The sequence below is a fragment of the Strigops habroptila genome (assembly GCF_004027225.2).
Source record: "Strigops habroptila isolate Jane chromosome 13 unlocalized genomic scaffold, bStrHab1.2.pri S16, whole genome shotgun sequence".
NCBI lineage: Eukaryota > Metazoa > Chordata > Aves > Psittaciformes > Psittacidae > Strigops > Strigops habroptila.
Window position 1 is genome coordinate 7914611 of NW_022651054.1, and position 27478 is coordinate 7942088.

At 42.4% G+C, this 27478-nt stretch overlaps 1 protein-coding gene across 1 annotated transcript in view; it reads left to right on the forward strand.

The window, feature by feature from the left end:
* The window catches only part of VPS53 (VPS53 subunit of GARP complex), a 67588-nt gene that overhangs the window by 17163 nt on the left and 22947 nt on the right, over positions 1-27478 (forward strand). The window contains 13 exon segments of the mRNA XM_030472326.2: positions 2414-2500; positions 2776-2891; positions 4042-4161; positions 9799-9877; positions 11118-11211; positions 11214-11260; positions 12515-12657; positions 13345-13486; positions 14781-14882; positions 18266-18360; positions 23463-23705; positions 24826-24973; positions 25908-25990. Coding sequence (XP_030328186.1) covers positions 2414-2500; positions 2776-2891; positions 4042-4161; positions 9799-9877; positions 11118-11211; positions 11214-11260; positions 12515-12657; positions 13345-13486; positions 14781-14882; positions 18266-18360; positions 23463-23705; positions 24826-24973; positions 25908-25990 — 1499 coding nt within the window.

A 27478-nucleotide genomic window follows, 5' to 3' on the forward strand; every position in this document is an offset into this window, starting at 1 on the left:
ACCACAGTTCTTTAATTCATCAGATGGGGACAGAGCATGTTGTCTTGTTTATGTTTTTCCAGAGTCTATAAGAAGGTAAAAGCCACAAGTATCTGAGGATAAATTATGGGCAGTAACATTGGAAAAGGTCCCTATATTCAAGTAGATGATATTCTATCTCACAAGGAAAACAGATAAGACCGTTATCCTTTTGTGGATAGGGATTTCAATGTAAAACCTGTAAGACCTCAGGTGGAATGTCTCACTCGTAGTATTGTTTACTGTGAACTTGGTTGCTGAAGGCTGTCAAGAACAAATGGCTTTGAGCTGCCTATTGATGCTTAAAGTAGCAACTCAAATGCTCTCTTCCTTGGAGAGCAGGTTAGAGATGCACCCCAAGGAAAGGATTGTGGCAGATGGCTGGAGGTCTTTAGAGTTTGCCTTGCCAGTCATGCTAAGGAGAGCTGCTGTGGCTCTTGTCTGAGCTTGCATCTGAAAATTTAGCCCTAGGAGAGGGGAATGGGATCAGAGCTGTGTCTTAAGTGTATTGCTAATTGGGAATATGGGATGGTCCTGCTGCGTGTCTGCATGGCTCTGCTGTGCTGCATGCGTATTGGACTTCCCCAGGCTACTTACAGCTGATTCTCCATACCCTGCTCTCAGGAGTTCTGCATGTGTGAGATCCTAACAAATACCTATCCCTGCAAGTTGGATTGAGATAATCCAAAGTTTGGGTAAATTCTGTGAGATTGCCTTGGCTTTGGATATGAAGGAGGATAGCATCTGGTTTTGGAGAATCTTTTTAATTGGCAGGATAAAGCCTCATCTCTTCTTCTGCAGAGTTCAGCAGCTCTGACTTCTCTGGGATCATGCAGAGAAATTAGCATTTAACATTAGTGCTGAAGCAAAGGGAAACAGCAGTTGGCTTCTGTGAGGAATTTCAGGTTGACTTTTTTTTAATACATACATATATATATACACACAGACCTATCCACATCTTGGAATATGCAGGATAGTTGCTTCTTGCTTAATAGCTCGCGTGAGTAATGTGCTGCAACCCTGGTCTGGGACTGAGTACAGAGACTATAGTTAAATATGTTGAAAGGAGCATTCTTTAGTTCTTTGGTTTGCATTTAATCCACATGCCTTTAAATGGAAGAGAAAACCTTATCCTAAAAGGTGGCTATGCTGGAGCCAAATGAGAAGGTAGGTGGTGGTGTCCATTTCTGATTTAGTTGTCCCTGCAGCACACTTGTGTGTTCATTTCCCTTAGTGAACATGCTATATGATAGCTGTGTGACACTAATAGATAAAGTGTTAACTTTCACATGATTCAGAAGATATTGCAGAGGAGACTTTTTTTTTCCCCTTCTGGAAAGTGAATTATAAAATGTTTCCAACTTTTATGCTTTTATTATAACGCAGCTATGTTCCAGCAATAGCTCCTGGCACATAGTTTGCGCATACATTTCCAAATGAAGATGTGTTAAATTTATTTGCTGAAGGAGCTTGTAGCTTGTGCTGTAATCTTGGTCATGGGACTGGATATAAAAACAGAAGGATAGAAGCCCACTGAACAGCGGGAAACAAAGTGGAGCTGGAGCTGGAAATGTTATCAGAGCGGGAAGGCAAAATGTGTTGAATTACTTCAGAAGTCAGATTTTGGACATGTGATTGTGGACATGTGGCTTCACTCACTGAATCCACGTGTAGTTCACACTGGTTGTGTGAGGTCAGGATGCACCATGGTTGTATAAAGGGGACCACGTGCCCGAGGAAGCTTGCAGTAAAACAGCACAAAACCCCAGGCCGGGTCCGTTTCCCATGCTCAACCCTCTTTACCCACTAATCCTGTGCCTACTCTTCTGTGCCTAGAAAGAGCCATTCCTCCTGCAGGTGGGTGGGAGGCTGAGCTGTCCACCCCGAAGGAACCAGCAAAATATGTTGCTTTCCAACAGGATAATATCCTGCTGATTCAGTGAGAGGTTTAGGCAAGCACTCACTGTTCTGTGTGTAATGTTGTGTATTTTTTATTTAGAGCTAATGGTGAATGTAGTTTGTGGAGGTTTTGTTTTCCTGCTCTAAATACATATTGACTGAGTACGTTCTATATTTTTCCACACTTAATGCGTCGAAATTTATTGCAGTAACCTTAAATCTATTCACAGTTCTTATTACAGAGGTGATTTCCTAGAATTTCTCATTCAGATTTTGCCAAAGCATTATTGTAAAATGGATACTGACCTTGTCCACTCAGGTTAAATATCCCAACATGGTACATTGACTTTTGATGTGCTGACAGTATTTTCTTTGTATGAAAACGGCATCCCTCCACTGCCCCAGCCCAGGGGCTGTAGGGAGCAATTGTGTATTTCTTAGAAGGTGAAAACTGAATGCAGGTTTTCTTTCCACTCTGACCTTGTTTCTTTTCCAGGCCCTGGAAGAAGCCCAGAAAGCCATTCAACAGCTCTTTGGGAAAATTAAGGATATTAAAGACAAGGCTGAAAAATCTGAACAAATGGTGAGCAGTAGTTTCTTTCTAACCTTTGAAAGGGAGCGGGGCACTGACCTTTACTTCCAGTTCTCCTTAAGGAGGGAACATTTTTGTCTCTGGCCCTGCTGACTGCGTGGTAATGTACTGTTAAGCATGTGTTGAACCTGTACCCTTGTCTGTGCGTTAACATGGTTGTAGAGCTAAAGTGTCTGTAGTCCTGAAAAGAGGATAGAGTGCTTCATCTCCTTAAAATGTTGCTGTGGCTTGATATTTAACCAGACTCATGGTTTTTTATGCTCTAGGTTAAAGAAATCACACGTGACATCAAGCAGCTAGATCATGCCAAGCGTCATCTGACCACCTCCATCACCACCCTCAACCACCTGCACATGCTGGCGGGGGGTGTGGACTCACTGGAGTAAGTATGTGAATTTTTAGTGGTACTTTGATGCCACTGCTGAGTTTTTAAGTTTGGTGCAGTGCTCTAAATAGGTCTGTAGCAGCTGCTTGTTTTTCTGGAGGGAAGTTTGCTTAATAGGTTGCAGTCTTGATTTTTGCTGGCAAATTCTTTCCGTGTTGCTCTGAGCGACCTGCAGCCTGTGTTGCTGTATTTAATGGTTTGCAGCATCGATTGCTTGAATTGCTGTGTTGATCCTGGGTGATAAGGAATGAGTCTGGCTTCATTAAAGAGTAAGTCTGCAGTTAGGCATCCTCCTTAGGGATATACTGTTCAGGGATCTGGGGGGATTTTTATCAGTTTTATGTCTTAAACTGGAATGAGTTCTCTTTCTAAGGTCTCTTTCTAAGGTCTACTCTAAGTGCTGAGAATGAGTTTAAAGAAGCCTTACAGCTTGTACTCTGTATGAAGAGGGTTAGATGTTTCTAATAGTCCTCTGTGGGGTTTTTTGATGTGCTTGAGGAACACAGAGGCTGGGGACATTCAGTCTTTTTCATGTTGCATCTCTGAACTTGGGAGACCCAGGCACAGCCTGTTCTTGGAATGTAGCAAATGAACACTGGGTTCTTGAGTGTTCAGAATACAGTTTTACTTAGGCTACTGTCTTCATTGGAATCATCTTAAAGGATGAAATAAAAATAAACAAACTTGATTTTTTTTTCTGTCAGTTGCCTGTGAAAGTTATTAACAGAAAAGTCAAGGCTAACAGCTTTTCAGCATAATAATCCTTCTCCCTGTGAAGCTTTAGCTCACACTTTCTGTCTGGTGACGAATGGCTTAACTCGGGTCATTACAGTGAAATAACATTTACTGCCTCCGGACCCATACTGGGAAGCGGATGCATTCAGGAGTTTACATGTTCTTTGCCAAGCATTGCTTTTGACATTTATGTTTTTGAGGCATTGTTAGATGTGTGCTGGATTGGTTTATTTTGGTATCAGTTAAGTGAAATTTTAATGCTGCATTGGAACGTTAATGAGGAGTTGTGTGTTTTAGAAGAAGAAATGTCCGTAGGGACTGGCATGAACCAGTGGGGATGAGGTAACCTATGGAATTACCACCCAGGATTTTCATCAAGTCTGCCTTTGTAAATCTTTAATTTCCTCTACAGGGCTATGACCAGGAGGAGACAATATGGGGAAGTTGCCAACCTTCTCCAGGGTGTTGTGAATGTGTTAGAGCACTTCAACAAATACATGGGGATTCCTCAGATTCGACAGCTTTCTGAAAGGTAAAATGGTCAAACCCTGAGCACTTGCATGCCTGCTGGGAAGGGAGGTTAGAAAATGCATTAGGCAGAATTAGTGTTTCAAGGATGTAAAGTCTGGACGTGGTCCTTTGAGATTCTTTCCAGCCAAAACAAACAGGTTAAAATTGGACACAATTTGCGCAAATCTTGAGCGGCCTATTCTGTTAAATAACAGTAATTAGTACAGATGTAATTAATGAAAACTCTGTGTTTCTCATTGACTGGCTTTGAATTTACTTACTAGAGTAACCTGTGGAAGTTGAAATTGTTATAGGTGATCTTCATGTGCAGGGGTTGAACCCTGAGGTGATGCTTTCTCCTGCTTTCTTGACCTCAGTGATACAATTCAGCAGCCTGGCATGAAGCAGAAATATATACATTAACATAGTGGTGCTTGGGGCCCCTTTCTGCCCAGACATGTGCCTTGCTGCTGTCTAATTGCTGTTAAGATGCACAGTTGCCCAAGGCTTTAGGCAGGCAGGATTTCTTTTTGTGCATTGTCCAAACTCAGTTATTCTGAGCATCTTGAGTTTCTTCTGCCAAAACCTGCTCCAGTTGCCCAGTTCTATTGAGATTTGAGGCTTATAGCAAATCCTCCCAAAATTGCATGCAGTACACCTTGACTGCTCTAAACATTTATGCTGAGTTTATGTAGTCTTGATTTTCTAATGTGGAGTCACACATTCAAATTTGGTGAGTTTTGATGGAGCTCCAGCAGCAAATGCCCACAGTTCTCAGCAGTAGCTTGATCTCTGAGAGTCTTGGCTTCATTTGGGAGGGGACAGCTGGGTGTTGAGGGAATGAGGCCCTCTCTGTTCTAGGGGCCATTGCTGTCCCTGGCCAAAACCTATTCTTCCTGCTTTACAGCAGGCTTTATTTCTCTTACATCACACACAGAATGTTCGCTTAGCAGCCTGTAGTAGTGGCGAGCACAGCTCAGAACCTTCTTAATGATACAGCTATACCTGAGAGTGTTTCTTTGCAGTGTGAAAGTTGCAGATGTATCACCACTATCCTCTTGATGCCCGAGATGACTTCGCTCATTCCAGAGGTACTTGAAGGAGCCTTCTAGGCACAGTAATTAATGTTTTTGGTAACTCCCTTTGCTAAGACAGCAGCTAGCTGTCTGTGCTGTTCAGTGATGGAAACAGTGGTTGAATGATTTGTTTGTAATATTTTCATCTGTTGGCCTTTCTTTATGGTATAGATACCTCTTCCAGAAAGCCCAGATGGAATCCATGAGATGGAGCAAAAGAAAAATTCACCCAAAGTCTAGAGAGAGAGAGAGATGGGGCCTTGTTTTAACAAAGCATTTGGCCATAAGCATTTGCTTAAATGAACATGAACATCAAGGAAATATAAACACATGTCAGGGCTTTTCTGAATTTAGGCTGTTGTCTCTTCCAACTTCATGCTCAGAAAGATAGCTTGCTTCATTTTCTTCGAGTGGTAATACCTGTGGGCAGAAACCTGCTGTCATTGGCCATTTTAAGACCAAATATAATTTAAGCCCTAGTCCAGAATTTTGGCTGGTTTTCTGATGGATGATTATTTAATACTTTTGTAGCTGCTGATAATTACAGCAAACAATTCATGCTGCTGCTAAAAGGCACAGTGGTTTCGAGTCACGCCAGAGAGACTGGCAAGGACATTGAGAGAAACTTCTTTTGTTTTATTCTCCCTTCAAGATAAGGATCTGAAAAGCTCAAGAAAGTCTGTTCTTCCTATTTTTAGAATTGCCTCGGCAGGGTTTTCCTTCCAGTGTTTACACAGGGAGAGTTGCACCATCTGGTAGCGATAGAAGCGGCTGCTTGTGGGGTGAAAGGAGAGCTGCACCCAGGGTGTTGCTGGGTTCTCTTTACTGCTTTGACATCCAGGCAGCAAATTACTACAGGGAGGTCTATGGCACAGTAATATCTGCTTTGGAGTTTGACTACGCGTGTACGTATTAGGGCCCAATTTAGAGTTGAGTTTTCGCTCTCTTTGCTTGGAAATACTTTCGTGATTCATGAAACATCAAAGGAAGTTTGCCTGGCTTCTTGCAGGGCTATTTTTAGACTGTGAAATTGCTGGGGTTTGATATCTCATGAGTTTGGTTTAATGGTACAAATGAAGCCTCTAGGATGTTTGTGAAGACAAGAAATGCTTTAGTAGATGTTGGTGCAGACCTGTGACAGTAAGCAAAATCTATTATATACAATAAGTCTATTATATACACTGCTAAACGAGCAGATTCTGTTGCTTGCTTTAATAAAAGAGCCTCTCTTTCTTGGCATGAACGGAGTGAAGCCAAATATGAATGGGAAACCATGGGAAGGAAAAGTGCCTGCTCAGGGGTGTTGGATGTGCTCTTTATCATGGGGTATTCAATTGATGTTCCTGCTTCTAGATGCTGTGAAAACTAATGATGTATTTTTAATGTTGTTTTTCACTTGTTGTGTCCCTTTGAAAATAACCAAACAAAATCCCTCTTTAAGTATTAATTGGAAACCTGGACTGAAATCTCAATTAGAGCCAACAAGAAGTTGGCTTCTTGTGCAAATCCTGTTGATGTAAAAATAGCACAATTCATATCCAAGTGTAAATATTTTCCTAATCATGTTCCTAAACCAATTTCTTATATGGTACATTGGAAGTTGTTTGTTGTAGTAAATAGGAATATTTTGTTTTCTGTCAATCATCTTCTGTTTTCTGTCTCTGGAGGGAGCGTACAATTAGCACTTACAAACCCACCCATGAAAGTGGTCGAGAAAGCCTAACAGATAGTGGAAAAAAGCCTGGAAAGTATTTAGGAGAAAGATGATTATAAGTTTGCCACAGAAAAACAGGCTAGCTCAGCCTCTTTTTATCTCACCAAGCTGCCAGGCGTAGTTTAAGATTTCTGGTAGCTTTGGCTAAAAGAATTGTGGTTTCTAGTAATTTAATGTCATTTGAAACATAACAGTGGGTTTTCTTGTTCTTATGTTTTTTTAAAGGCGGGGAAATTGGGAACAAAAGCCACTAATAATAAAACAAAAGTCAGAGAAACAGAAATCACTAATACTTGGATAACCAAAGGTTTTAGCACATGCAAGCAACCCCAGGAAAAGGCAATTCCCTGCTGTGGCGAACCAGGATGGCTGCTGTCCTACCCCTGCACGCTGGCAGGGGGAATCTAGTCAGGAAAAATATTCTAGGAAGAGATCCTAAATCTGTTATCAGCGGAGAGTTGCTGGGGTTGCTGAGCTTTAGTAGGTAATTCACTTCCTGCAAGTGGTTAAACACACACACTTATACTCGTGCAGAAATGGTCCTTCAATGGTGAATGTGAATGAAGCCAGCCATGGGATTGAGGCTTTTATCACTGCAGTTTCCATTGCATGAAGATTATTCTGAATTATTGAAAGCATTACAGCCTTCCATGGGGAGTAATAATCCATAGTGGCTGAAGCAAGCGCCTTCTTGTGTTCTCTGCCTAAAGCAGTTGCTCTGGAAAGAGATGGCATAAAGGTTTTCATGTTTCTGGGTGCCTGCTCGTGGGGAAAAAATAATTGTGTATATCTGTGTGTGTGCCTGTGTAAAGAGGGATAATTACTGAAGGGACAGTGGGAGTCACACATACCTAAACCTTTGGCTACTTCAATGTGTCTATCCTATCCCCATTTTACAAAATATGATGGGAAGAAAAAAAGCTAAAACTCATTTTCCCTATTTGCTTTTGAGAGATTTTTAAGCAAGACAGAAATATGTATTTTTAACATCCCAGCTCAAGGCATTCCTGCAAGTTTCTTAATTTAAGGATATGAGAATCCTTGTTAAGACTATCCTTAAGTACTTTCCTGAATCGGAGCCTAAAACAACAAAGCCCACGGACAGGGCTTTTAACTGTTTGACAGTGCCTCTTTTAAATTTGTTGAGTCTTTAGGAATCTGGCTGCTGCTCTTCTCAGTGCCTCCACTGTGCTCGCTGCAGCTGTTGTCAAATAGGAAGGTTGCTGTAGCTGGTCATAAGGAAAGAAGTACAACAGCTAATAACTTCCAGTTGTTTATAAAAACTCATTAATTTCTGCACCTCCTAACGCTAAAGACCCATTGTTCCTTGAATGTTTCAGAGGTAAACATTTTCAATCCATGTTTAGCATCTTTTTTCTTCTTTTTTCCCTCCTTTATCTTAAGGATCAGAGGGTTTGGTTCTATGATGCTTTCTTACCTGAATTACTAGTGCTTACTTGTACAATGTAGGCAGGATTATACCTGTAGTTGTGGCTGCTGGGCTGGGTTCCTCCTCACTGCTTAAATTTCCCACTCTTTCTATTTCAACATATTAGTGAATCCCTTTTGTTTCACAGTTAGGAAGGTGTTAACTGGGGATCTATACCTGAAAGAGTAGAAGAGTGTCTAAACATTCCTGTGAAGCAGAGAGCTTAAATAAGAATTATGTTTGACATTGCAGGCAGGAAGCTTTTCCAGCAAAATCCCCATAAATAAATCCTGGATAAGGCAGGTCATACATACAGTTAAATCACAGATCTAAAGTTATATTTCATTTAAAGGACTAGAATTTTCTGCACTTGGCACCATTAAAGAATCCAGCCTGTTCTCCAGCATTGTCAGGTCATCTTGTAGAGTTTTGCTACTAATGAACCTCAAATGGGAAGATGAAAGAAGCAGTTCATTCTTTGATAAGGCTGAGGAATCGTAATAAAAAGAATCCAAGTCTTTTCCTCACAGTCTGAGCAAACATTTTGACAAAAGTAAATGTAGCCACTCATTCTAACGTCTCAATCTCAGTGGAAAAATCCACTGCTTTGAGTGATCAATTTAGACCTTAAAGCGTTTCCAGTATAATAAAAAGTGATGGAAGAATTCAAGGGCTGCAGAGGGACATAAGTGCCTAACTGTTTGTTTTGGCTCTTTCCAGTATGTGTAGGCATTTCCATTTCCCTAGAAGTATCAATTAAGCTGTATTGACTTTTTTTTTCTGGAAATGGGAAGCTTTCTTCTCTCAGCCAAATAAAGAGCAAGGTTGTGGTTTGTTCAGAACTTTTTCACCCATTTCATACCTTTGCTTTTTTATGCTCCTTAAGACGTGGAGGATTTATAGAATAAAACTGCAGCCAACAGTATTCACATGGATGCATTGAAAAGTAGGTCAGTGCACCTGGAACTGTGAAAGGTTCATGATGAAGCTTGAGATATTGTGAAGCTTTGTATATGTTAGAAACATGCTTTTGTTGAAATGTGATGAACATACACAAATGGAAAGATAGATTGGTCACATTGACATTAAAGGAACCCTACTGATTTCTCAGCTGATTAACAGGCCTTTATTGAAATACTAAATTGCAGCAGGGTTAGACCATCTACGACACATTCTGCTACAGCTCAGAGATGAATGCTGCAGAGCTGGAGTTGTCATCCTGGTGTTATTCAGGGAGCAAATGCTCTCCCAGTTTTGACATACAGGCCTTCATGGATGGGTGAAAGATGTTTTCTCTTTAGCATGCTTTTTCTTTTGTCCCTTAAAAACCTTTGTGTATCTGTTAGCGTTTCAGACCACTTTGTAGTGATGTTTGCAGGCAATGAAACAAGGAAGTTGTTGTACTACTAACAAAGCCTGTGCTTTCTCTGTCCTCATCAGGGTGAAGGCAGCACAGAATGAGTTGGGACAGCAGATCCTGGCTGATTTCGAGGAAGCCTTTCCTTCTCAAGGTACAAAGGTAAAGTTCTCACTTCCCCTCTTCTTCCCATTGAAAAGTATTGCTGAAAACTATTCAATGTAATTGGCTTTGGTTTAAATCTCATTTTACATCTAGATTGGATATCTCTCTGTTTCAGGAGTTGTTTTAGAAAGCAAACAAATCTCCTAAGCTGTAGTGTGCCAGGTATGTTTCTCACTGCTTATGTTGAATGAATGTGGGAGAGAAATGACACCCTTCCTCTGTCACACTGCGCACATCTATTGCAGTGAGGCCTGCAAGCCAGTCAAGGAATGCCCCAAGCAAACCATGTCTGGCTCTGTAGACCAGAGTGGGGTTCCCTCAGCACCTCACCCAGCTTACTGGTTATTTGTTAGACACACAAAGGTTTGTGTTGTGTTCAGAGAAAGCCAAGCACAGGCTGTTTGTTGACATACCGCCACCAAGTTTGTCTCTGGTTTACTCAGCACAGACACAAATCTGGGCGAAGGCTGAGGCACCAAATGTGCTTCCCCAAAATTAGGCATCCAAATGTTTGCAAACAATATGGGGGGGTAGGTGTGAATTTAAATTTACTTCAAGGAAAACACTAGTTTTGTCTTCCAAAGTACCAGCTCTGCTGGTTTCTTCATAAAACTAACAAGTACAGAGATGTGGAAGCTATTTGGAACAGATCCTTGATGAAGGGCAAATCTGTGTCCACGTGAAGCAGCATCGAAAGAGCTTTTTTTAAAAAGAAGTTTCTAATTTTTCTGATTCTCCACTAACATCATGGTTTGTGCCACTACAGACCAGCAGATGCTACTTTGTGTTGCAAATTGATCATCTGTAGACTGCTTTTTTCTCCCATTAATTTGGCCTTCAGGTTTGGAGAAAAGGGCTTTGCTTTTCCCACTTGTCAGCCACTTCTCTTAGCTGTTCCTCAGAGTATCTAGGCTGATGAAAGGTTTTGCAGAAGTAATTGGACAACAGTTCTTTCTGTAGATGGAGCTGGCAGCTTTTCTGTGGTAGGGAGCTTCCTGGCTGCTGAGCTGTAGAACAACTTTATGGCCAGTGAAATGGAAGCAGCTCAGTTTTCGTCCAACAGAAAGATGCCTATGTGATAATAAAGAATAGCAGCAGAAGCATCAAGGAGAGAAGAATAATGGGAAAGGATAAAAACAAGATAAGCTGAATTACTGCAGGGTAACCTGCAGTGCAGTTTACAATCTCCCATTCAGCTATTTAACCTTGAAACGTTTTGTTCCTGTTATTTTGATAGAGGCCTGGCGGACCCAGCAATGTTCTACGTGATGCGTGTCTGGGTCGCAACGTCCTGATCCCAGAATCAAACAGGGAAATCATCAAGAAATTTATTAACAACACCTCTCAGAGTATCTGGTCCTTTTCCAGGAAAACCAAGATGTAAGGAAGCTTAGCAAGCTACATGTGGATTTCACATTTTGCTGGCGTTCACGGAGGTCACGTTTCCACAGGTTCCTGTGGTGAAATGTTTCTAACCTGAGGGCTCAGGAGCAGAGATGTGTGGTTGTGAGATGAACTAGCTGATGAGTTGGGGGTCAATGTCATCTCTCCCAGGATGACTTCTTCCCACCGTAGACCTCACTTTCATGTATTAGCACTGAAATGTTTCCCCCTCATATAGTAATAAATAAATTGAAGTTAGATAAACTCTCAAACTTTCTGCCCTGTAAAGGGTTGAAAAATTAAGCTCTGAAAATTGCAGACCTAAAAGCTTTGAAAAACAACAAGACTTCCCCCCAAACAAGCAAAAAAACCCAAACAACCAAAATGCCTAAAAAGAGGGGAAGGGTTTTCCAGAAGTGGATTAATCTTTGCAGCTAATTTTTAAACTTCCTGTCCTGATGCTAACAGCTTTAGAAAAATTTACTATAATCATCTTGAATTTGAAAAAGCTAAAATGCTTCATTTTAAATAGCATTTTTCCATCAAAGTTTCTTTTTTTATTAATCTTGCACCTCTTTGACCAGAAAGCACTAATACTGAGGGGGAAAAAAATCCCATCCTGTTCGTTGTAAGGATTCTTGTAGAAGTTTGTGTGTCCACAGCCCAGCTGAATGTAAGCATCCAGGAATTCCTGCGTTCTCATCCCACTGTTGATTTTAACCTCTCTTTCTGCGAAGCAAAGAGGGTGGGATATGGATTGAGTTTTCAATAGTACCTACATGATTTAGGAGTACTGTTATCCTCATTTTCAAGAGAACTTGCTCTCTTAATTCTCAGAAGATACAGTTTTCAGTCTGGCATGTGTTTAAGCACTTTGAATCATAGAATAATTTAGGTTGGAAAAGACCTTTAAAATCATCGAGTCTAACCGTTAACCAAGAACTGCCAAGTCCACCACTAAACCAGGTGCTTAAGTGCTGCATCTACACGTCTTTTAAATACCCCTAGGGATGGTGACTCCACCACTTCCCTGGGCAGCCCATTGCAGTGCTTGACAGCTCTTTCAGGGAAGAAATTTTTCCTAATATCCAGTCTGAACTTCCCCTAATGCATCTTGAAGGATTCGCAGAATTATTAATAGTGGTCAAGTTAGCTTGGATCAATAACAGAAGCTGCTCTGTCAAAATACAGCAGCACAGTTAAGCAGTCAGGCTGCTGCTGTTTAAGGATGATGTTATCCATCTTACTCAGGTGGCCTGGCTGGACAAGATCGACAGGCGCTATGCTTGGATAAAGCGTCAGCTGGTGGACTACGAGGAGAAGTACGGGCGGATGTTTCCCCCGGAGTGGTGCATGACGGAGCGCATCGCTGTGGAGTTCTGCCATGTCACGAGGTGAGTGTCTGGAGAGCTCACGATGCCTCCCAGCAGTCACCTTCCTTAAAACAACGGGTTGGCTTGTCTTCTGCCAAATTGAGCGTTTATCCATAGGACTCTAAAGGCAGTCTTCAAATATCTATGTAGAATTCTCCATGATTAAGAGCAAGTGAAGAATGAAAACCCCAAGAAGCATCACTAAAACTGCATGTACTGTTGAGAGTGAGATAATGTGGGAATCAATTTTCAATGTAACAGAGGTAAAAATCAGTAACATTAGAGACCAAGTGAAGCTGACTGCCTCAGACTATGCTTTTTGCCAGCCAGAAACAGGGGACCTGCGGAAGGTGCCAGCTGGAGTCCCAGTAGCACCATTGCTGTTGATCTGGGACCCCAGTCAGGGACACTGCACTTCCCAAGGTTTGATCCTGCAGGCTTTCCTGGCTGCAGTGGGGTGCTGGCTGTTAGGAGATGGGGTTCTGTTACCCACAAAGCTCTGAACAACTGTGGTTATGTTTGAAATGCGATCTGTAAAGCAGTTTTATGTTAGAGAGCATCTTAGGAATTAGCTTGACTTTTTCTGTGATGAAAGTCTGTCTAGGGAATAGACTGAATTATAGTGTTAGATTTCAGATCTTTCTCTTTATAGAAAACCACATTTGTTTTTTCTATTCCCCCTTCACCCCCCTTCCCTCTCTCTTTCAGGACAGAGCTTGCTAAGATAATGCGCACGAGAGCAAAGGAGATTGAGGTGAAATTGCTTTTGTTTGCAATTCAGAGGACAACCAACTTTGAAGGACTTCTGGCTAAACGCTTCTCGGGTTGCACTCTGGCTGATGGAACAGTGGTAAGGGGATTTCTGAGGAGCAGCCTTTACTCGACAGCATCTTTGGGAGAAAGAATCCCTCTCACACATAGCTATGGTAATGGCAGACTGCAAAAGGTGTCATGGGCAGCCTTCTCTTGCACTGGCAGGTTAAGGGTGTTTAGTGTGATGTGCTTAATGGCTTGTAGTTGGAAAAGTGATTCTTGATATTGACTGTGGCAGAGAGGATGGCCCAGGGCTCACAAGAAGGAGAAAGGATACTGTTTGTGTACTTTTTTGGTTCTCCTGGGCCCTGTGCTGTTTGCAGCTGAAGCCACGTTGCCAGTGAGAACCACAAAGTAATTATGGCATGGTGACTGTGTTATAATGTTTGTTCTCTGCGTGGTGATGACACATCATAACTGAAAGTTCCCTCTTGTCTTCATTTCTAGCTACCACACACTGACCACATGGTACCAACTTTCAATCCCACATTGTCTGTTGGGTTAGTCTTACTTGCAGGGGCATTAGTGGTTTCTAGTTTTCAGTGTCTCATTTGGTAGATTGTAAAGTCAGAGCCAAGAGAAACAGCTCAGTGACTATCTCTGGGGCCACCTCTGTGCTTTTTCTGCCTGAAATCTCAGCCAAGAGCTCTGCCAACCAAGTGCCCTGGGAGCACAGAGTCCATGTGTGGCTCAGAAGCTGCTGGTTTGAGGTTGGCTTCTCTGACCAGCTGGTGTCTTGAAGCTTACTTGGATGTGATAATTCAGCCTATGAGGCAAACCTGATGGACCCACTTGTAATTTGCTGTGGATCAGTAGGTGCCACTAATTAAAAAAGGGAAGTCCTGTAAGGTTTTCCTTCTGGCTGAATTTAGATCTCTCAAGAATATGGCTTTATTTTTCTGACAAATTTCGTATGGAATCTGCAGCTTTGATTAAATTGGCTTCACTGGGTTGTTATCCCTTTGGAGAAGGTAGGCACAGAGGCTGTTACAACTGAGAAAAACAGGAGGAGAGTGTAGTTTGCAATAAAAGAAAATTCTCTGTGCTCCTTTCTGATGTGCCCAGAGGCTTTGACACACTGACAGCCGGTGAGCATGGGTGCAAGAAGTGCAGGATGTAATATGGTGCTGAAGATGAATGTGCTGGTGGAGCAGTGGAGAGGAGCCAGACTCCTGCCCTGTAGTAGGAGGGAGTGTGCTGTAACCTTGATGAAGAGGCACTGCCTGGCACTCTGCAGTCACCTCTGTGTTTGGAAAAGACAAACTCTTGTACAGTGCTTTGAAGTAAAGCAAAACAGACTGTTCTCTAAGGAGCTTCCTCTTTTTTAACAGAAGAAGCCAGAAGTGCCACCTCCCTCCACCAACCCGTTTCTGGAGGATGAAACTGGGACAGAGACAGATGAGATTGTGATCGAGAAGAGTGATATGGACAAAGTAAGTCTTTGAAGTTCTCCAGTTGTCAGAGAGGCAGTCTCTGTGTCAAAATCTCTAATGGTGCCTAAGCTTTTCCCATCACATAGATTTGAAAGGTTTGTTTTCACAGCAATTAATTTAGTGCAGTTTTGATCCTCTGGGCAGCATAGACTCCCAGTACACCCATGGTTTGCTCTGGCTCACTTCACTGAAACCAAAGCAATCTTTATTTCCGTTAATAGTGCGGAGACAATCTGCCACATGGGAGTGAGTTGGATTCTGTTCTAGGCCATACAGCAGTGGCTCAAATGTAACTAAGGATTTCTGTCAAAGAAAGATGAACTAGCAGAGTTGGGTTGTCAGATCCCAGAAGAAGCTCCCGCTACAAACAGTTGCAATTCATATTTAGCCTTGTCAGCCAGGCAAACTGAGCCTGGAGTCACCAGGCAGCTCATTGAACTTTCAAGTGCCAGTTTTAGATTTTCACTCTAGATATATTACTTCTGGGATTTTTATCTCTATAGTGCTTTTCATCCATTACCTCTGCAAAGCAGGCAACACCTAACCACTTGTAAAAGCACTGGGTTTCCAAAGCCCTCAGCAAACATTAGAGGAGTGAATAGTAAACGCAATTGTTTTAATTGGCACGAATATCAAAGCCTGTTAAAGCCCCATATTTTTTACTCACCAGATGGACATTTTTCAAGTGTTCAGTTGTAAGTTGCTCAAGGCAGGTACCCTCTCCTTGTTTGATGAGTTTACAGCCCTGTAAATGGGCCATTTGCAGGTGATATCCTGATGGATGTCCAGGGCCCTGGGACCTACTGAGATCCATGCCACTAGGGAGATCTGTGGGATGGTAGCTCTCCACCAGCACAGTTTGTGGAAAATCTGCATCCCCTCCAGATTTTCATGTCAGCAGGGCAGCCCTCTGCCTTCCATCCCAGCCAAAGTCCTGAAAACACAATGGTGAAGTGTTGCTCTTTCTATTAAAATACAACTTGGGCAGTTATCAGTGATGTGGGAGACAGAGATGGGAACTCAGGGAGGCAGGTGTGTGGTGTGTTCTTTGTGAAGAGCTTGCTTTCCCTTGTCTGTAATGGCTTGGAGAAGGTTGGCTCTGACGTTGCAGTGTGACATCCTTGGAGAAGTCAGTGGTGCTTGAAGACACATGAGAGATAATTGCACTAATTAAGCTGCTTTAGGGCTGGTTGTATTGAGTAGTAGAATGCACTACCTTGGCCAGAAGCACTTCTGAGAAAGGAAACTGCTCTGCTTCCTGTACTTTACGTGGGCAGGCTGGTATGAAGCCATCCATGGAGCTATCCCTTGAAATGCCATTTGTGGTGAGGTTGCCCTCTCTTTTCTGCGTACACCCTGTGTTAATGCTCACAACACAGTCCCGGACTCTGCCAAATGGGAAGCCCTGTAGGTTCTGGTATTTCAGTTTCAAAAGCACTAACAGCTTGGTGGTTAGTGCTGGTGAGTTCATGTTGGAGGTCTCCTGCTGTCACTAGCTGAAGAAGAGAATGGGCAGGAAGAGTTGAAGATGAATAACTTGAGTGGTAGAGTTCTTGCAAGACACTAGTCCTGAGAATTCAAGACACTTGGGAGTGTAAAAGGGAGCACAAGAATTTTGGGGGGGGAATCCATGTTAAAAAAGAACCTCTTTTAGTAATCCTAGCAGTTCAATTTAATCTGTTTACTTTGGATAGTAATGAAAGGAAACTGGGCCAGCTGCAGACCTCCTTACTGTGACAACAGTAACCTTTTATTATTTCCATCAAACTCAAGGAGGAAATAGCTTAAACATCTGTAGCTTTTGGACAGGATTGCACACTCCGAAATACAGCTTCACCGCTACTGTTAAAAGATTTAGTATTCTGTCCACCAGACGTGCTGGGAGCAGCATGGTGCAAAGACACACACGCACACACAGAGAAAACCAGTCCTGCATTAGGAGTTGGCTCTTCCAGCTTGGTAAATCTTAAACATTGTGAATCTGCAACCTTGTGTTGGTGCTGCCATCCTGGAGACTTGGCCACTGGAAGTTTGCTGTAATTGCCACCTATTGTTTTCCTCCTGCTCCACTGAGCATGTGCATCTGGCAGAAATGGGTAGGCCCTGGCAGAGGGGTTGGGATGCAGAGTGCTGGGTAGTGGCTCTCTCCCAAAGCTGTAAAAACTTATATTCTCCAGTCATGCTCTTAGTGAGAAGGTTAATGAAACCAGTCTTACAGAGGTGGTCTGGCCTCCATACAACCATTTGCTCACTTCAAGTTTGCAGCCATATGTTAGTATTCATTGTGTCTTTGAATCTGAATTACTTCTGAGCAATGCTTACCTAGTCATTCTGAAAAAGACTTAGTGCCACCTCCTCTGGCATTTAGGAGAGTATGTCCTTGAGGGTCTCTTGTTTTGCTTTTCTTATGCTTAAAAGAAAAAAAAAAAAATCAATTGGAAAAATTCATATCTTCATTGGCTGGAAGCTGATCCTGGCTTTTTGCAGAGAGAGGCAAGAATTCCATTCCAGAGTCACTGCAGCCCTCTTTGCAGGCAGGGAAAACTTGTCAGCTTGCCGGGGAGCATCAGGAAAGATTGTCTATCATCAGTAAAAAACAATAATAAAAATGTAGCTGTAGGGCAAAAATGAACTTAAAAGCTCTGCCCAGCCTGGTACTTGAACATGCAGAGATGTAAGCATATGAGTGGTCCCAATGGCTTCAGTGAGATGAGCTTGGCCACTGTGAGGAGTGCAGTACTAAGCTAAAATGAGAGTAAACCGGATGACTCCCAAATGGTATGTGCTTAATGCTCTAAATGTGACTTTAAAATACAAGTCTTTCCATCCCCAGAAACACGCTTCACAGTGAAAGCATTCCTGAATTGTTGCCTATATAATTCCAGCTTCTCCAGTGATTATGTGCTGTTTATCTAAATAAAAACATCCAGATGAAGACTGTAACTTTGAGTTATTCTCATTTAATGTTCTAAAATGCAGGGATTTTTCAATTTTCTTCTAAATAAGTGCTGCATTTCATTTCAGAGGTGACTAGTGGAATCTTAGTACTGTTCAAAGGATTCAGTGAGGTTTTATTTACAAACTGCATTAAGATTCTTCTACTGAAACCTGTTAGCATGGAGCAGCCTTTTTGGTAAGGGTAAGAATATCTTGCAAGTGAAAAGATAATTCCTTGGAATACTAGCAGCTCTGCAAGAGGAAGGGAAGACTTGGACATGTGGACCCCGTATATACTGTCAGTTGCATGCCTTTGATTATTTGACAGCAAATTTGTGTGTTGTAATATTTCTAAAGACTTAGATCCTTCTGTGCTGTTGCATTGCTGTTTCTTCTGGGTCTTACAGGGCACGTTTGAAACCAACACTGTAAATGTTTTCTTACAGCCAAAGAAGCCAAAAGTCCCTGACAACCCTTTCCATGGCATTGTTTCCAAGTGCTTTGAGCCTCACCTGTATGTGTATATCGAGTCCCAGGACAAGTGAGTAACCAGCATGGACTTTTGGGTTTGTTTGAGTTTGAAAGTGCATTACAGTTGGATTGTCCTAGATTCTGTACTCAAGCTGCAGAAAACTAATTTCTTGAAAGTCTGCTTTCTAATTTCTTCAGGAGCAGTGTTCATGGTTCAAGAAAGTTAGAATGAGTGGGACCTTTGCTTGGGCAAAAATGAGTGTTCAGAGGGCTGTGAGTGTTGGTTTCGTCTGGAATTGCAAAGGCCTGCAGGAATGATGCCCACTGCCTTTCTGCGGAAGAGGCTTAGTGTTTGTGAAATTGCTTCTGTTGCCTCTGCAATTCCCACTGCAGACATATGCCTTTCTTTCGTCTCATGTCTTCCACAAATAGTAGGTTTGCTTTTTCTGTAAAATACACATGTGGCTTCCTGGCAGAGGACTTTCAAGATTTGCTTTGTACAAATAAGTTATTTGAGATCCTCAGATGAAAGCTGCTGTAGATGAGCTGGCTGTAAGATAACATTATCATTGCTCACAGATTGGGACTTTGTCAAGGGCTTTAATCCCTGGAAACCCTTCTTCATCTTCCTCTTTGACTTGCAGCACAATAACTTGAATGAAAGGAACTTTCAGCTTAGAGCTCCAAGAAGTTTTTAGAGCTCTCATCATACTTTCTTGTGCACCTTGATTCACACCAGGGTTTATATAACATCTCTGTAACAAGTGCAGTGCCAGTTGGGAGAGGAGGTAGTTGAAAAATGTTCAATTCGGTCTTTCAGTGCAGGTTAGTGGCTGGAAAGGAGAAGGAGGTGTCTGCCTTATGTAACTCATCTGTCTATGTCCTTCTAGCTTCCAAGGGCTTACACGTGAGAGAGTGCATAACTTGAGGCTTGTAGTGCCCTGACTTTGCCCAAACGCCAAGGTAGCCACTTGAAAAAGCTTTCCCATGTCCCATCAACCTTTTATGCTTTAAATTAAACAAGTAAATAAACCTTGCACAATGGTCTGTCATGCTGGGTTTAGGTTCCGCTCTGCAGTGTAACAAAGGGAAACAGATATTCCCCCCCCTGCCCTCTGCCAACTGAGCACTAACTTGTTTGAATGTTTCTTCCCTTCTCACTGGGGGCCATCTTAATCCCCGTTTCGGTAATTCTACCCCACTGTGCTCCTAGCCCTTTCAGTTGCCTTTTTTTTCCCCTTTTCCTTTACAATCATGAGATGGTTTATATTAGCTTTATAGCCACAGGCTGTGAGGAGTTCAAAGAAATACTGCCACAGTATTCCCCATGCTGCCCCTGTCTGCCAGAAATTGCTTTCCTTTATGATTTTCTCTCTTCTTCCCCCTTTGATTGAACTTTTGAGGAATCTGCTGCTGATGTCTGAAAACGAGGATTTCCTAAATAATTAATTGTATGTTTGGGCTCTAAATAGCAAGAATAGTGTGACAGTTGTGTTCATCATTGCCTTAAGTCTGTGGCAGAATGCAGCCTGGACCTTTTCTCCTGAAAAATTGTTTCCATACCCATTTAAAGAAACACGGTGCCAAATCTGTAGCAATTTAAGAGGAGACACCTGAAAGAAAGGCTTTAAAGATGCTGCTCTCCACCCTTAGCTGCAATGTAAATATCAGATTTCTTAGCAGCGAAGCAGATTTCATTTCTGCCCCTTTGGGATATGTATCTTTAGCTCTTCTTTGTGGTCTGTAGGAGCAACAGGAGCATACATGTGTGAGCTGAGCTGTTCTGCAGTGAAGGAAGAGCTCTGTCAGGTCTGCAGTGCTGAGAGTATGCAGAGCCATGGTTAAGTGTGCTAATATGCACGTGTGCATTTGGATTGTTTGGAAAACTGGGACTTTGTCTCTGTGGGGTGTGTGTGTGTGGCCTCATGAGGAAAGGGGCTTCCAAAATGCCCAGTCCATGGAAATTATCCTACAAGTGGTCCAGATGTCTCAATGCCATTGCCCTTCCCCGATGCTAAGCAGATACCAGCTGTTCACATCACTGAACAGACCAACTGGCTGAGCACCATGTTCTTCTCTCGTGCTGCTGAGGAGTTGCATAGTTCCTCTTGTGATTTCCAGATATACGGAAAAACACTGAATAGGTTGAGTGAAAGAAAAGAATAAGAAGAATGTAGAAATGAATGGATTCAAGAACCCGAATAAAATTCCCTTTACTGGGAGTTCATTTCATATTTTCTCATTGTTAGATTTGGCGAGTTCTTGCTCCCCATAAATACACTACTGTTAGGAAATACCACAGCTGCACTACCAGAGAATTTTCTTGGAGTTTTTTGCAGAGTCTGTAGGGAAAATGTTCATTTTCTGTAGCTCTCCTGCCTTCTTCGTGTTTCATCTCCCAGTAGCTTTTCCTGCCAAATTCTTTCTGCTCCCATTGTACCACACAAAGGTTGTTAGCCTTTATATTGTATTGGGCCAACTGAGACTAGTGTGAAAGTTTGATTGACATCAACTGAGGTGTGCATTAGTAATATATTAGTTCCTTTAGTGCACAACAGCCTAATGTTTTGCTTTTATCAAGCCCATGCTGAAATAAGAGCAGTCCTTATAGCCTGCCTTTGACAGGCAGTTTGTCCAGGTTAGGATCAAAAAAAGCATGAAGCTCCAGTGCTGTTCTCTCAGCTCCATCCCTGGCAGTGTTCAGGGCCACATGGGATGGGGCTTTGAGCAACCTGGTCTGGTGGAAGGTGTCCCTGCCCGTGGCAGGGGGGTTGGAACTAGGTAATCTTAAGGTGCTTTCCAACCCAAACCATTTTGTGATTCTATGACAGCTGCATTTGCTCCTGCATCCCAGTTGACAAGACCTTGGGGGACCCAGGAAAAATGTAGATACATTTCACTTTGTCTCAGAGAAAAGGAGAACATGTGGAGTAAGCATAAAAAAACAAAAGCCATTGACATTCCTGACTGTGTCTTGAGACTGAGAGAGTGAGGGGAAAAAAAAAAAGTGGCTGGTGAATGCTAAGAAAGCTCCACTTTGTTGCCCAGATGGAGCAAAGTGCAGATGCAGAGGTGGAAATGCAGCTGTTTAGTTTAGTGGGACTTTTGACAAGGAGCAAGCCATGTCCGCTTTACTTGGGAACCTGAAGGAATGCTGCAGCTTGCAGCACGTGTGAGCCCTCCTGCAGCAGCCATCTGTTTGGCTCTCCTACAGCTACAGGGGGGAGGTCTATTTTGCTTCACTGTGGTCAAATACAATCAATGCTTTGGTTCAGTGTTCAATTGCTGGTGCCAGTGTAGAGATTTATCACATCAGTTGAACGGCCTGATGTTTTTATGGTTCTTGTAACACAGCCGAGGAACTGTGTGTATCTGTAGAATCAGAGGTATGTAAAGTACTTAAAGCAGCAAGCAATAAGCATGAATAAAGGGGCTACTTGTCTTTGCAATAGCCTGTGAGGCTGCCTTAAGCCAAAGAGCCTTGCTTCATGATTTAAAACGCTGTTATTGCAAGCACATGGTGGATCACCCATGGTAGGAGCTCATCTGCTTTGATGCAGCAATCTCTTGTTTATCAGGGAAGAGACAGGTCACCTTTTCTACTGGTGCAGTGTTGTGGGTTCTTTGGTAAGCTGGAATCAGAGTGGGTTTTCTCCTTTACAAGATGAAAAGAAAGAAGGGACAGAAACTGGGGAAAAGTTTTCATTGTTGGCAATTTTTTTCCCCTTTCATTGGCAGAGGTAAGTGAAAACATGCTGAAGAGTCTCAGCTGCTGTGCTGCTGGTGCTGGTGGTAACGCTGTACCCATCCCAGGAAACTCTAACCCAGCCTCTGCATGAACTCTTGGGTTGTGCTGAGTGCCCTATGAGCTGGCTTAAGACTAGGAGAACACTTCCAGTTGAAACTCTTTCACAGGATTTTAAAGAACAGTTTTCACTTCTATGGACAGAATTGCAATTCAGTCAGTTGGGTCTGCTCCTGAAAAATAATGATAATATATTAACTATAAAGTAATGAATTTTCTCCCATTCTCCTTCTAAGGATTTGGCTTTCTACTTATGTACCCTGGATCAGCCGTTAGTTGCACTCTCAGCAGTGAGAGGGGTGAAGGCTGTGCAGTGGAAGGGGAGAGCTGGGGAAATGAAGCCAAGGCCGTAATGGAAATGGGATATAAAATACAGGAATCTCACAACTCCTTTTGGTCAGCAGAGTGCCATTCTCATCCAAAATGTCTATATATTCCTCAAAAGCCAAATTTCCTTGTAGGAGGTTGTGTATATTTGTGTGTCTGGGGGAGGAGGCTTATTGCTGTATTTTAGTTCATCTGGCAAAGGTTACTCCACTTAGTTGAGCTCTGGTGTCAGGGGAGCTGGTCTTGGTTCCTGACACGGATGTGCTGTCTTTGGAGGAGTAGGACCAGAGGAATTCCTCAAGATCAGAAGACTTCTTTGGTTCTGTATTGATGGTTCTGGCCCTCTGCCACACTAAAAAGCCTTTTTGTCATGATGAAACGATGGAGTGAAGTTTATTGTTGCCTAAAGACCAAAAAATTTGAGTAGGGACCAGGTTATAATGAATCACTGGAGACAATAGGAGGGCTTTTTGTGCTTTTAAAGAGTTTAAGTAGGAAGTGCACTTTGTGCTCGTGCTAAATAAAACTTCTTTAAAGGATGTGTGAAGTTGTGCAAAACCAGGTGGTATCCAAATGGGACCAAGAAATAGCAAATGGCACACCATTTTGAGCACATCCCTTTAAAAGCCATATTCCCTGAGGTCTGCTCTGGAGGCCGCTGATACGGAAAGCCCGACTGTTACTTTTGCTGGTGCCAGGAGTGAAACTTGAGCATACGCTTTATGCACTTGCATCAGATGTGCTGAACCCAGCCCTGGCAGACTTGTGCTCTTTTATATGTGGCTGGAGAACAGATTGAAGCTGCCACTATAACTCTTGAGTACAAAAGGTTGTTACTCATCGGTCCAGTCCGCGTTATTGTATGAGCTTTGTGCTGAGAGGGTGGAGATAAGAAACGGCTGGAATACCCAACTGCTAGAATCTCGATGTGTTTGCTGGTGTCTCAAGACAGGGCATCTGGTTTTAAGCATTATTCTCTACCTTCCTTTGTTTCCTCTCCCATCATATTAAAATATCTTTCTATTGTTCCCCCACATCAGAAATCTCGGTGAACTGATTGACAGGTTTGTGGCTGACTTCAAGGCTCAAGGTCCCCCCAAGCCCAATGTGGATGAAGGAGGAGCCGTCCTGCCCAGCTGTGCCGACCTCTTCGTGTACTACAAGAAGTGCATGGTGCAGTGCTCCCAGCTCAGCACAGGCGAGCCCATGATAGCCCTAACCACCATATTCCAGAAGTACCTTCGGGAATATGCCTGGAAAATTCTGTCTGGAAACCTGCCTAAGTGAGTTTTGCTTTCAGAATTGCACTTAACCCTGCTACTTGGGTAACCAATTCATATTGATTCTTCACTGCCTTAGCTCACCATTACACATATAATAATTTCTAATGAAAGTGGCTTATTTCTGTGATGCTTACCTGTAACTCACTCTGCTCTGTCACATTTTATACATGTATGAATAAAATATGTAGATGTAAATCCAGTGAAAATACAGGAAACTGTTAGGTGTTTACACCGATATGGATAAGTATACAGGCTAAAGGAGCTCCTTGAGGTGCTGCCAACCTTTACTACAGATAATTTTGTATGCTATTTCCCATCTTCAGTTTGTTTCTCTTGTGAACCTGGGAGCAGAAGAATTAATTTCTGAAACCAGTAAAATCTTTTACAGATGGAAGGGGAGAGGGTTACATCCAGACAAGTGGAAAGATAAATTTAATGTGCATTCTCCATCAGACCTCAGTTGCATTCTTTATACGCATTTTTTTGTGTGCTCCGTTTTTTCTGTCCAAGATAAATATCACTGTCCTATTTTTCTTTTTTTTTAATGGATTTAGATTATAAAGAGTTGAGAGGTAGGGAATTTCCTGACTCTAAACTGTTCTGAGTCTTTCTTTGTTGATACACGGCTGTTAATCACTGGAAGACAGTGGAAAGAAGCCACGTTTTCTGTAATTTACTGTGTTGATATCATCAGTTTTTAAAACAGGTTACCACAGTTTCAAATGCATGCTGACATCTGTTTAGTACTGAGGAGATAAATATGACAAGCTGCCCGATAGTTACTGAGATTTTTCTGTAATCTTTAATTAGATTTTGAGTAACTGGCAGTGAAGGTGAAGCTAGCTGGGGAGAGCTGTATTCCACTTTCATTCTAATCTCCCATGTTGTGAATGAATGAGTTGCCCTTTGCCTGAAGCCTTGATATAAAGTTCTATTTGTCTTTCTAAAAGATATTCCTTAACCAAAATAGCTATTTTGGGTTTTCTGTAGAACAACACTGTTGCATTGGACTTTGTGGTCACAAGGGCTTTTTATGGCACTGAAATCTAGTAGTAATTTTGCAGTGTGTGTGTCTGTACAGCTGAAAGCTTTACAGGTTTTGTCTTATTTTTTTATGCAGGACAACTAGCAGCAGTGGTGGGCTCACCATCACTAGTTTGCTGAAAGAAAAGGAAGGCTCTGAAGTGGCAAAGTTTACTTTAGAAGAACTCTGCCTCATCTGCAGCATCCTAAGTACTGCAGAGTACTGCTTGGCGACCACCCAGCAGGTGAGCTTTCCTCTACAGCACCTCTGGGAAGGCACCCAGCAGCAGCCCCTCTTCTGTCAGGAGATACTGTGCTGCTCGCACTTCAGGGTTAGGCTGCTGTGGAGACTTACAGAGTCAGAAGTGCTAAAATATCCAGAGTACTGTCTGATCCACATGCATCCTGTTGGTTATTGAGCTCTACATTGTTAAATCTATATTTCAAAGAAAGAAAAGTATTGATTTTGCTGTTTCTACCTGAGAAAAGTCATTTGCTTGTAATACTGCCTTGCAGCATCAGTTTTGGATTCAGTCCTTTTATACTTTTTACATAATTTGTTTTGCTTTGGGGACCAAATTTAAAGCAAATACTCCTTGTGGTTCATGATCTCCCTCTTGTAAAAACAAGAAAAACAGTAATTCAAAATAGGTTTGGGAAAATGCTTGCATAAAATACTGGGGCTAGGTAAAGTGAAGAGAGGTGGTATTTATGCTGATACGCTTTGCAGCCCCAGTGTTTGTAACATTCAGGTGCTTTCAAAATGCCATAGGTTAGTAGATGAGCTGTGATGTTTGGCTGTATCAAGGCCTCTCCACCACTAGAACTGGCAATCCTCTTCCTTTGCAATTTGGGCACAGGCAGGGTGTTGAAAAACATCTTTATTAGCAGGACAGGTGCCGCACTGTTAAGCTAGTACATTAGCATGTCATACTAGAGTTACATAAATGACCTTGGAGGTTTACTTCTTTGGGGACGTGGTGCCACCATAGGCCATCCTGGCAGGTTTAGGGCGTCCAACAAGAAGAGATTTCCACTGTTCACTGGCTTAGTTTTGGATAATAGTCTGGGCACAGATTAAGTTTTTAAAAGCTGACTTTTCCAGGACATAAGTTTTCAAGAATGGTCATTTCAAGTAAGAAATCTGATCTTTCTGTTGCTTGTTTTGTTTCCTAACAGTTGGAAGAGAAACTCAAAGAAAAAGTGGATGCAAGTCTAGTGGAGAGGATCAACCTGACGGGAGAGATGGACACTTTCAGCATGTATGTTCAGCAAATGCCTCCTCCCACAGTATATCAAAATCCTAGTTCATCAACCAGATGGTGCTGGAGTAATACAAGCCCAAGATTCCAGTGTTGTAGGATCCAGCCAGCAGTAGGACCGACCCAGATACACAGCCTAGGCATAGGCATTTCCCTGGTGAAGGAACAGTCATCCTTTGGCGAGTCCAAGAGCAGCAGTAGTACAGACTTTAGATGTAGTTGTTCCCCATCGTCCTAGCCAAAGGAACAAAACCACTGGAAAGGGGAAAGGAAATAGTGAGTTTTCATCTGAAACATCATTTGCATCTTGGCAGCTCTGGGAGGTGGCTGCTACATTTCAAGAAAGGAAGCTATTTCAGTACATTCCTTCCTGCTTTAACTTCCCCCGTTAATCAGCAGCCTTGTCAGTATGATCAAACCCCATTTCAGATGACATAAAAGACTGATCCAATCTTATATTTGGGGATTATAATTGAGAGAAGATTATCATTCATTAAAATAACTTTTCACGTAATGATGCTAAAAATATTCCCTTCTGACATCCTCTTCACCACGACAAACAGATTGAATATTTTTGAGAGAAGGAAATTGAGGCAAAAAAAATTGTTTTGCCTCACATCAGACAAAAGAAAACCTTGGTAAAGCTGGGAAAATAATCCCTATCAGCAGCTCTCCTCCTCCCTAAAACTAAGATTCAGCCCACATAGCAGTAAGATTTTTTTTTTTTTTCCAGAAGACTTCCTTCCTGTGATTCCTCCTCTCTTGCTCCAGTGGGCAGGATCCCACTGAATCTCCATCCAGGTTTTTCACATGGTCTTGGGCTCCATTCCAGGCTGCAGAGAGTCCCTTCCCTTTAGATATTTCTCAGACCTTTTTAAGAGTAAGTCCCTGATCAAAATCTAGGGTTGTTGTGTCCACTAAGCCAAAGGAAGCAAGGTAGCTGGGAAGTAGAAATAAAATATGCCATAAAATATGCCATTTTCTGGCATTTTCTTACGACCTGTCCAGCAAGAGCCAGCTGCCTTGAGTCACTGCTGTTTCCCCTATGGCTGCCTCATGAGGTGGTTGGTTGTAGGCAGCCAGTATGATGTCTTTGGAAATTGTTTAAATGTATAGCTCACGTTCGCTGTTTTGGACAGCTTTAAAGTTCACCTGACAGGCCTGATGCATCCTGTAACAGAGGCTTTTTAATTGGCTTTCAGTCTGTTCCAATATAGTGCTTTGTCCAGTCTTCTGTCAGTGTAAGTCATAGCTATAAACCTCTCTGGCGTTGGCTCATTCAACATCAAACATTCTTTTGGGATTTGATGTCTTGTTAGGCACAGTCATAGAGTGATAAAACATTGCTGCTTACACACCCTGGAAAGTGTTTCTACCTTTGCAGAAAGGAGAGTGCTGAACCACCCCAAATGTGTATAAAGCGATTGACTCGAGATGGGGGGTTACCCCTGGGGTGGCTAAAAATTTTCTATAGCTATGTTGGAAAAA